The following is an 11,862-nucleotide window of genomic DNA, read 5'->3' as shown; positions in this document are numbered from 1 at the left end:
GGGAGAGAGAGCATTCGGTTGTGTAGCCCATTTGTGTCCGTAGGAGGCTGTGTTGCCAAGGCATTTTCGTTCAGCAATACAATAAGAATATAGGTTGCGACTGAAAGTTGCGAACTATCTAGCTACCCGACATGGACTGTCACATCGTAAGTAGCCTATTGATGTTTATTTAAATTGCGTAATTTACGGATTAACAAATTATCATAGTTCGAAATATGTAGGCTAACTAAATTCATTACGAATCCTGAATAAATAAATAATAAATTAATGTATTTTATCTCATTTTACAAGTTTGCATGACCGAGTTTTGTTTAACAACTGAACGTTTATTATGGATGCAAATGTTGTCTTAATACTCGTATCTTGCTGAATATGGTTATGTTGTTTAAAACCGACCACAAGAACGCGAAGACCAGGATGCTCGTCTTCAAATTCATATGAACTACTGAAAGAACTCATCTTTCTGGTATCACAACATAACTTAGCTATTATTAAACAACAACAAAGCCTATTATTATTATTACTCAGATATTTACTTTGTAAACATTAAGTAGGCTATATTAGGTTTAGGTTATATGCCGTCTTTCAAAGTTAAACGTGGACGTTTGGTCGTGACATGGCTGTGCATGCTACTGCTGAACTCAGGTGTTTCGCTGCCTGCTGCGCGAGCGAAGTGCCCGAGCCTGATGCGTCCACCCTCTGGAATGTATGCTTTACTCTAACCGTTAGAGCGACATTTTCAACGAACTATATTTGTACTTGGTTTAAGTGTAGACTGCTCACAGCAAAATGTAAAACCATGTAATATTAACGTGCAAGTCTTCATGTAAAAACAAATATAAGCAGAATTGCATTTTGATTCGATATGAAAATGGCACGTTATTGGAAATAAATGAATAGTGATTCTTGGTTTGGTATATTTTGTTCAAAAACATTATTTGCTGTAATTACATGTTCATATTTTTGCTTAAGAAATTCTATAATTAATATGCAGATGAATGGATGGAGGACAGATGGACAGACATGGGCTGTTGTGCAGTGTCTTGACTACAGACTTATATTACATCACAAGGAGAAAAGCCCATTACATCAGAAGAGAGAAAGTTCATTACCTCATACCTCATAGAGAGAAAGAGAGAGCTAGAAAGAAAGAGAGAGAGCGATTTTCTTTGTGTTGTGTTATGTTTGATTTATCTGAAGTCCAAAGGATTTCATTTGGCATCTTGGCGAAAATGAGGGAGTATGAAACAGTGCTGTCCGCCTGCTGCTGTTTGATATGGGAATTTGGGAAGCATGTAGAGCACTAAGGAAGGGGGGTAATAAGTGACAGCCTGAGATGTGGGTGGACACCCTCCCACGCAGGGGGTGGAGGGGGGTGGGTGTTTAGTCAGTGGGGGACATGCACCAGCGGGCAGCTGATGCATTATCATTTCATTTGCTTATTTCTAGCATCAGCCTTTTTTGATTGAGGATTTAAGGTTGCAGTGGGCATACAGTATGCAGTGCATACTTTTCTTTTTGGGTACTGCCGTTTTCTAATCACGCACTGCGAGGAAATTGAGCCACTCAAGGGAAACACAAAAACAGACTATATTGGGGGAAATTCCACTATTCGTGTGGGGTTTCAATTCAGTGCGGACACAGGGTGGGTTCATGGAAGGCTTTTTTATAAAATGGGATCCATTTAGCCACAACCCCACCCTACCACACGCTTATCTTGCTTAAAGGATTGTTGCTTATGAAAGATGACTCTCCCTATCCCTCTTCTTTTCCTTCGTTCTTGCTATATTGTAATTCTGGCTGAATTAATCTGCACATTAAACAAGACTCTGGATCAAAACCTCATAAGTAACCATTACAGTCTATTAATGAGGGTACCTGCAAGCACAACAGCAAAATCTATGATCAACTACAATCCTTTCCCCCACCCTTCAAAGACTCGCAAAATGGCCAATTTCATCTGAAATTGAAGGGGTTTTATTTTTCTTAACATATTCTCTGAACTTCATCATTCCAACATATGAATTTATAATAGTGGAGGGAAAAAGATATTGGTAGATGGTCCGATATTGTTTCCCTTTTTTTCTATGCTATACAGACAGCCATTTTTTTGTTAATGGCGTGTGAATGTGTGAGTTCTTCCTGCAGACAAATCAACAGTCAGCAGGGCATTCCCCTATTATGCCCCTGAGTAGATAAAATCTGAAAGTAACTTTGTGTAGTGCAGTGTAAATCGTTTACTCATTACATAGTAGGGTCACACCTTGTGAGTGAATGTCCATTTCATCACTCAGTGATTTCAGCAGCACAGTTCATTGCTCTGCACTAGTACTAGAAAGGTGAACCAAGATGTTGGCAGAAGAATGGCATCTTTCCCGATGAATATAGAGCTTGTTGGTCTACCACACAGACACAAGGCTGCTGAATTCTCTGATTTTATCTGTTGTCATATTAAACATATTTAACTTCACTTCTGATTATGGCCCAGGCAAATTTCTGGCAATAAAAATCCCAGACACTGAAATTAAAGCTTACTCACTTCCTCATCATCATCATCAGGATGCATGTGCTGCATGTCTTTTTTAAACCTGGAGTGGGTTGTTTTGCTTACTACAGAACTGATTAACTAACATTTCAAAAGGAGCTGTAACTTGTGCAACGTACAGATTTAAAGTGAGAGTCGAGTGGCTCCAGGTTGTGACCTGGGACTTTAGACCCTGCTCTGCATAAGGGACCGTGACTCCCCTCTTCGGCATTGGGGAGGGGGCGCAGGACGACCCCTGGTTCCCCCGCTCCTCGCTGTGTCCGGTCTCACACCAATTACCCGTGGCCACCCGGGGCGATGCCGGGGAGCAATTACCCATGACCACCTGGAGTGATGTCATGGAGCCTGGCTGTGACAGAAAGCTCCCGCCGCAGGGCGTGATGGCCTCCCCCTCCGTCGCGAGGGGAATCTGGGCTACTGTATGATTAGCACTGTCATGGAGCTATCGGGATAGAGATGAGGGTCGCAGAACGACACAGTAAGAAGTCGATTTTTTTCCGGATCTGTGCACTTTCACTTCTGCGTCCATGACTCCCCGTTCGTCCGTGGGTACCAATGTCTCTGCTTCGGGATAAATTAATGATCAAGCGGTATTCTGAATTGAGTTGGCCTTTTTTATCGATTATATGACAAGCTGCCACCACATAGTGTGTTTCTGACAAGTGACTATGGTTGAACATTAGTTATTTTTAACTAGGAGACATTGTTATGGACAGTGGTATGATCAGCTTAAACTTAATGCTCTGACGTAACGTGGAGTGGGCATGCACGGTAAACCATTATCATAATGAGAAATCCAAATCTTCATTGCAGGTTTTAATCTGGTTTGTCAAAACCGATTTGCCCGCCACTTTGTTGCTAAATGACCATTGAAGTGCAAAGTCATTCTGAAGTCAATTACCTTCTATCTTTCTGTGTATTTGATTGTAATAATGCATGGCTGTTGCATTTCTCTTTCTCCTGACTTAACCTGCAATATTCTAGTCTACAAGAATGCTTAGACTTTAATATTTTTAAGTAATAATCCATAAATGACTTCAGCTCAAATGTTTTTTTCATATAGTAATTACTTAATGTGCAAAACTAATCAATTTCTGTCCGCTGTGCTTGGTCAAATGTGAATCATTTTGGTGAAAGGATGTGTGACAGTGCAGCCTGGATACATGGTGCCATATTTAGAGTTTCATCTCGTGTGTCCTTATTAGGGCACGCAGTTCTGTTCCTCACAGTCCACCACAAAATCTATTTTGTACCATCAACTTTCTTCAACATGTACTTTCATTCTGTTTAGCTTCTAGTTTTATTTTTCACAATTATGACAAATTTCACAAATATTTATATTGCCATAAAATATTTAAATAAAATATATTGTAAGAAATGTATCGAAGCTAATAAAATAATCCCACAGTGCCGATATGACAGAAGGGTTTCGCAAACACTGTGCTCAGTTTTCCATGTTCTGTCTATCTCTGACTCATATGAATCAATCAAAAAACAGCACAACATGATTTGGGCTTCTGTATGGCATATCCAGCTGAGATGTTTCTTGTGCGGTAATGAGGCTTGTGGTCGTGATCGAATCGTAACCATGCCAAAGCTACCTGTGGCCTCCTGCCTTAACCATAGCATCCAAATCTTACTCCAAAATAATGTCTGGTTGAACAGGCATTAGCAGTCTGAATGCATGATCTGGTGGACTCTAAAGTGAAAAGAAGAGGTGAAAAGAATGCATTTCAGAAGAGGTGTAACCTTCTGAACCTCCAGAAGGCTTTGCGGTGATGGCAAAGGTTTGTCACTATAAGGGCACCCTTGAAAAGACTAAACACGATGGGCATAGGAGCCCAACTGGCCAAAATGCTCCCTTGAGTGGTTGACAGGGTAGGACTACCACAAACCATGTTATTAACAGGGTGGGACTTTTGTCCTTTCTAGAGTGGCCCTCGAGTGACAACCATGGGGCAAGCCTATTATGATTTGGCATTCAAAATCGGAGAAGAGAAAAGACTGATTCAAAGCAGTGAGTCTTTGTTGGGTTTGTGAAGCCGCTCCAGTCACCACGCAGGCCTGATGCCCCCTTCTGGCCAACAGGAGGAGTGCAGCCAGCCCCAGGAGGAGGAGGACGTCATGGACATCCCACTGGACGACCCCGAGGCCAACAAGGCAGCAGCCAAGATACAGGCCGGCTTCCGCGGTCACATGACACGCAAGAAGATGAAGGACGACAAGCCGCGGGAGGAGGTGAGCAGTGATGAGGTGCTCAACGGCAGCCAGGGGGACTCAGGTCAGTCCCGAAAAACATCTGGCAAGAGTGGTGTGTAATACAGAGCAAGTCCACCTGCTCTCAGGTCAGTCCCGTGCTACACCTGGCCCTGGCCGGTATAAGACAGAAATCAGGTTTGGAGAAGTGGAATTGTACTTAATTGAGGAGTTACCAGCTGAAGATAACAGGACCACTGGTATAGGGTAGGGCCATCTGATCTAACGTCAGTAAAATGCCATATCTGGCTCAGAGTAACATGCTATTCCAGCAAGGTACAGTAAGCTTCAATAATTTCATCTCACAGCGAAGAGGAAACTCATTCTTCCATGTTTGTTTTAGTGGTGTGTGTGTGCATGTGTAGTTTATGGGGGATGGGGTGGTTGAGAGGGAGCATGATCGGGTGAGGAGATGCACTGATCCAATAGCTTTTTATTAAGGCAATGCAGAGCAGTAAGTTTGTGTTTTGCACAGCAAGAGGAGGGAAAACATGGCAGTGTGAGTGGAAAGTAGAGCTTGTCCTGAGCATGAACTACTGTAAGATTCAACGGAGCGTCCATAAAGACGTGGCCTTCAACAAAAAAAGGCTAATTTAGCCGATTTGTAGTTAAGAAGTTTAATACCTTTAATACCTTCACCTTTAGGAAGGAGCACATTCATTCTTTCCTCCGGGAAACCCCTCTTCACACCATGATCAATACATTTTTAATTGCGTTTCATTAATAATTTAAACTTTTTCGTGTAGAGCAGAGAAGTTTTTAAGCGCGGCCATTTGTAGCTTTCTAATTAGTTAACATGAGCAGAATCCCAGAGAGGAGGGAAGCCTTAATTAGTTCCAGCAGGGAGAGATTAATCACCAGGCAGGGGCACTGTGAGCACTGCTGCATACGGTTTAGCCCACCGTCTGTAGCCTACCGTCTGTAGCGCTTTCTGCATGAAACGCTAACCTCCTTTCTGCTGCACGCTGCTGCTGAAGGGCCTTAAACGTCTGATGAGGGTCCAACCAGAACACACATTTCTTCGCTGGGAAAACAACTTACAACAAACTACTAAAATCGGTCAACACGATGCAGAACAGTACAACATGCCTTTTAAATCTCTCTATGGGCCTGGAGAGAGAGAGCACGAAGGCATTCACAATTCACACTGCATTTTGTGATATGCACTGTTCTATGTGATAGCATATATTTGTCTTATTGTACACACGCAGCATTAACATACATCATTCAGTTACAGCTTCTGTTAGAGGTCCTCTCATATAGTCCAAGGCAGCATTGTATAGCGCCACAGAATGAAAAAAGCTTGTTGAGCACTGGTGTCCAATCTAATTGGAAAAGGGTTGGTGTGAGTACAAGTTTTTGTTTTAGTCCAGAACTACAACACCTGACTAATCACGGTTAACTTGAAGTTAACTTCAATCAAGATCTTGATAAGTTAGGATCAGGTGTCTTTAGGGCGGTTGTACATTTAACAATTTCCTCACAGGTTACGACGTTGCGGTTTCAGGTGACTTCTCGCACTTTACGGGGTCAGATTGTGATGACCAATCGTAAAATAGCATAGGCGATATGGGCTCCAGACCAGTTCTGAAAAATGTCCACCTCCTATTTGGTCGATGGGAATCAAAGCACAAAATCTGCTTGCAAGACCTCTCACACATGACTATTTCAAGCTGAAAGTGCCCAAATGTTTTTGACACATCAAACAATCGGGAGCCTGTTCACCAGTCAGATCGGCTCGGAAAGGAAGCTTTGATTGGGTCCCAATCTGAACAAAATAAATAAATAAATAAAAACAATTGGCCGTATAATGTACGGCCGCTCTGCTCCCACACCGGCCATTTTTGGATAAGATTGAACACCCCATGTTGTAAAGTACCTCTATAACCTACGTACACTGCACACGCACCACCATACAATTAGGCTTTTCTTGTTCTTTTTTATCTATGTTCTTGCTGGGTAATTCATCCTCGTTGAATATCTGGCCAGCAGAAGTCAGTCCGTCAAGCAGGTCTCAAAGGGCCTGGTTTATATACGCACAGAGCCACACGCGTGAAAAACAGCCAACCCCTTCCACAGAGGGTATTACTCCCATCTATAGCAGAGCACTGTAAAGCTGGGAGCTTAAGTCCATATGTGCCACATTTTCATCTTTTCTGCTTGAAAGTGATCCAGTTTACTTTATAGGAGCCTTGCATGCAATCTACAGTGGCATTTAATACAAGCTTGGCTGATTTTAACATCTTTAACATCTACACATGTATGTGAGGTTTTCGAGGATGTTTGCTCTTACTGTGACATGACATGATCTGTCACTCATTGTTTAATTCATGTTACTCCAAAACATTTAAAATCTCACTGAGCTCTTGCAAGCCTTATGAATACTGTTGAAGGAGATGGTTAACCATTGACACCATCAGCGTGGAGACCAGTAATTGGCATCAATAGATATTAAAGGCCCACACACATCAACATTCTCTTCCTGGTTTTATTATCTAAAACGCCCACAATATGTTCGCAGAGAGCAGTGACGTAGGTTTTTTTTTTTAAGTGCCTAACTCCTTCACCTCCTGCGGTCAGCTTTCTGTGTTAAAAGGGACAGTGGCGAAAGTGGATAGAATATAACAATGATGGAGAGATATAAATAACTGGTAAATAACTAACAACTAACAAATTTAGAAGATCAACATGGTTCTCAAAAGGTGTCAAAAGATCTGTTTTGGTCTCAAAGAGGCAGATTACATGGGTTCAGAGATGTATATTTAGCAATGTCATCCGATAATTATGCATAAACATATGTCATGTCACGTGGGAAATTGTTTCACAAACAGCTTGGAAAAATAGCAGTTTGATCCTAAAATGTGCATACTTCAACCAAAATTTTACTTGAATCAGTATGGAGCACAAACAGAAAGCTCCAGGATGATGATATGAAAAGCTCAAAAACACGTGTGAGCCTTTAATGTCTCGATGTATAAGGTATTTTGTTGCCACACGTATAGAGCAGCCAAGCACCGAGGAGCAGTAATCCTGGCCCTCTGAGTGTCTGTAGCATATTGAGCTGGTCTCAGTTCTGAGGCAGATGCCGCTCCATCATCGCCCATATTGTGTTAGGCGGGACGCTCGTGATTCCTTCCAGGACTCGTAATATGAATTTGATTGATTTTCACAGACTAATATCTCAGGCCTTAGTTTCGCCAGATGCACACTTCAGAGATGTCAGCTGTACTTTTCGTTAGAGCGTTGAAGGACATAGCCCTTTTCACATTGTCACACTGTTCACTTTTCCTCACAGTTAACATGGTGAGAACCAGAAGACACGTTCAGTGCCTCAAGCGCCTGGTAAAAAATATATGCTGGTGGATTCTCTGCTAATGCATCAAATTCATATTTAAATTATGAATATGCTATATACAGTGAGTGAAAACCAGCAGATAATGTGTCATGCCTGCCCTAAATTGTGAATAATTGCATGTCCATGAAATATATAAGTGAACTTGACAGAAGAGGATGGTGACACTGTACGTCATGCAGCTTGAACAGCAGATGTGATGAATCCCCCATCTCATAGACAGGCCTTAGTCTCTCAGAACTGAAGGTACACATTTTGTGAATATTACTGTATCACACATCCGGATAATTACATTTATTTTAAACTGAAATGAACATACTCTGGGGTTCAGCACTTTCTCATTATTATTATATAATAATTGCATTTATAGGTAACTTGGAGCATACTCAACTGAAACAAGACCAATTTGATACCAAAAAGCTCACCAGCTGGAGAGAGAGAGAGAGACAGAGAAAGAGAGAGAGAAGGGAATGATGATGAAATCGGAGAGCATGGGCTGCAATTCACCCAGTACTGGGATAAGTGTCATGGGACTCTGAAACTGGCATCCCATCAGAAATACAGTAAAGCACCCCATTACTGAACTGGAGTGGACTTCCACAGGGAGGACTGCCCTGTGGTGGTCCAGGACAGCCCATTGCAAGCAGCCGTCTCAGACCCCTGGTTAAGAACGCGGGCTTTAGAGGAACGACAGAATGCAGGACACAATGGGAGAGAGTGCCTCTGCTTTCACACATACCGCACTGCAAGAACAGACCTCTCCATGCCCACATTTCACACCTCTCCTTGGATTGGTCACAGTCTTTTGCCCAACCCCTTGGGGGAGGCCAGGCAACTGCTGCCCAATTTAGGCCTTTCCTTAGCAACGCCAACCTAGTTCTTGGTTGCTAAGCATCTTGGGAATGGAGGTGTTATTTTTAACTGCAGGTGCATCTTCTTGATCGACCATGACATGGTTGGATTAATGCACGGCTCCATGGAGACGCTCTCCAACTACAGACTGCCGCGTTCCATAATCACCCATCCTTCGGGAGGTCCATGAACATACTGTATCCCAGACAATATTAAAACATAACGGCTGAATCTACAACACACCAAGCCAGGCTGGAGATCAGCAGCATTCATCTCTCTACGCAATATATTGGGTACATTTCCTGTTAGTAGTAGTAGTAGTGGTAGTGGTAGTCGTAGTAGTAGTAAATCTCAGGACCTTATATAAGGACTTTATTTAATATTGGATATTTTGAGTTGATTACATTAACGTTATGTTTCATTCTTGCAGTTCTAATTTGCACTTTTACTAATGCCTACCCTTTTGTAACCATCTGTTGTTAGTACACAAAGTGATTGCACTTTGCTTTGGCATGCCAATCTGGATGTAAAGGTGTGCGCTAAATGGATGTGTTACCATTAGGGTGTAAAGCTATGGGTTCAAGAATTAATTGAAGTTTAATGAATAAAGGTTTGTTTTCTTTATTCTCCTTTTAGCATAGTGTGCCCCACAGGAAGCTCATAGAGTGTAGGATGGGGCGGTGGTTTGGAGGGCCTGTTACGATGTTGAAAGTGGTTCATTAATGGTTTCTCATTCACCCGAAGTGGGTCTCGAAAGGAAGCTGTTCGCCCGCATGTATAATTCACAGTCTTTTAACAAAGCAGCAGACAGATGCTGTGCTTTGTCAGGCATGGCCAGGATGCCAGCCCTTGGTAAAATAAGTGTTTTTTGGATGGTACAGCACACAAATTCAGAGGCAACCATTTGCGGCACAAAGCACCTGCTGCATAAAACTGTTATAAGGAACTGGCTGCATTTGGTGTGCTAAAGTGCCCACTGTCCCTGGGACACATTTAAAAAAACGTATTACTTCTTAATAAAGAAGTTCCAAACTGAGGTATAAGGTATGATTTTTTTTTCCCCTTTTTTGATGAACTCCAAGTACCTTTTTTAAGCTGCCATGTTTTGTCTGAATTCCTCTTGGTTTACAAATACAAGGTCATGAACTTTAGAATGTTTTATGTTCTCAGTCTCAGACCTCTGCAATCCTTTTCTTTTATTTACTTTTTTGGAATGCCAAGACTCATTTTGAAGGCCTGTCACATAACTGCAACCTCCCCCTCCGAGTCGTGAGGAAGCAGACCAGCACATGTCCACCAGCAACCGCAAGCAGTCCCCCAATGCTATTCCTAGTGAAATCACCCTGTTTCACAGTGCTGACGGCGAGAATAATACACTTTAATGTAAGAGGGGGCTTCAGTTGTCACTCTTCAGGCTGTTGTGGGTTTCTGTGTGCGTTTCAGAACCAGCAGGATCAGAAGGACTAGAGAGAGACGACAGCTCAGCCCCTGAACAGTGAGGTCCCCAGACTGCCCGAGACCTGCCCACCGACCGCAATAAACACCCCCCTGCCACACCAGAACTACTTCCGACCTTCAAATCTCAAGAAAACCATAGAGCTAGATTTGGAGTACAGTTTACGATCAGTGAACTCTCACACAGCATGCGTTTCTAAAACTACTGTTAGTGCGCTCACTGAGTACATACTGTGTGAATACAAGAAAAAAAAAAAAAGGTTTATGACTGATAAATGTTAACGGTATAAATGTAACCATTTGAAAAATGATTGATTCTTTTAGGGCTTCTTACCGATAAATGGTAAACAGTGTAAACATAATTTTGAAAATGGTTTTCATAATATTCTGTCTGATGTTCATTTACTCTGCTACTTTGAAGCTTAAGTACAATTATGCATCAAAATTAATATTAACTACCGATGCCTTTTCTAAGCTGTGTGATTTTGTCTTATCAGTATACTGAATGAATCTGCTTTCTGTGTATCCCATAATGGTAGTCACTATTATATCACCATCCTATATTTATTCAGTTTTTTGTTTTGATAAATATTATGTTTTTTTACCTGACAATTTATTCATCTTTTTTGTGTATAAATTTGGTCATTCCTCTCCATAACCAACTTAAACAACGTCTGGAGAAAATGTGTGCTGAGCTATTTGGCCCTATTGGCTTTAAGAACATTTCTGTCAGACTAAAACATTTCCTGCATCAGCAACTTTCCAGCGTATAAGCATGTAGTATTACTTTTTTTGTTGGCAAAAGCAGAAATCCATATCCATACAGAAATACAATCTTGATTTATCCTGTATTTCTGGCTTCCAGAAAAGTTTGCTTTTTATTTATTTGTTGATGTAATTCTGCGGTTTCCGTTATAGAAGGTGGATGAGAATGCAAATGTGTTGAGTGATTTAGATTAAGTTCATCGGCATGCTGCATGTCTGATTATTCTGTTACCCAAGGCATCAGTGTAATGCTGTAACAGTTGTGTAAGGTTAATAAAAGAATGCAACACATTACCCACTTTCCAGAATACTTTCTTAACCACTGTTAGAGAGTGATGGGTTTACAGTGGGTGGGGGCATATACAGGACTAGTCTTACACAATAGTGCTGATTCGAGTATTGCACCATAAATCAGAATCTGCTGTAGTTTCTGATTTCTGAAGAGCTAGCACTTCCTTTACCACCGCAGAGAGGTTTTGTTAAAGAGGCAATTCAAGATTTATCACCAATTATACAGCTCAAAAACACGGCAGTATTAAAATTATCATCAGCCTCAACTTCTTTTTAGAAACAAATGTTACTGTGGTATTTGTGGTTTCCTCTGCACGTTTTGTGACGGTCCTAGAGCAGAGATTTA

General features: G+C 41.6%; 1 protein-coding gene across 1 annotated transcript; it reads left to right on the top strand.

The window, feature by feature from the left end:
* Positions 1-11,519, top strand: LOC133108489 (neurogranin-like). The gene is made up of 3 exons (XM_061218054.1): positions 1-146; positions 4,634-4,826; positions 10,449-11,519. The coding sequence occupies exons 1-3, from the start codon at positions 132-134 to the stop codon at positions 10,502-10,504; spliced, it is 264 nt and encodes an 87-aa protein (XP_061074038.1). The 5' UTR covers positions 1-131; the 3' UTR covers positions 10,505-11,519.
* The last annotated feature ends 343 nt before the right edge of the window (positions 11,520-11,862 follow it).

This window comes from Conger conger, chromosome 13 (genome assembly GCF_963514075.1).
Source record: "Conger conger chromosome 13, fConCon1.1, whole genome shotgun sequence".
Classification (NCBI taxonomy): Eukaryota; Metazoa; Chordata; class Actinopteri; order Anguilliformes; family Congridae; genus Conger; species Conger conger.
This window is presented reverse-complemented; position numbering and strand designations above follow the sequence as displayed.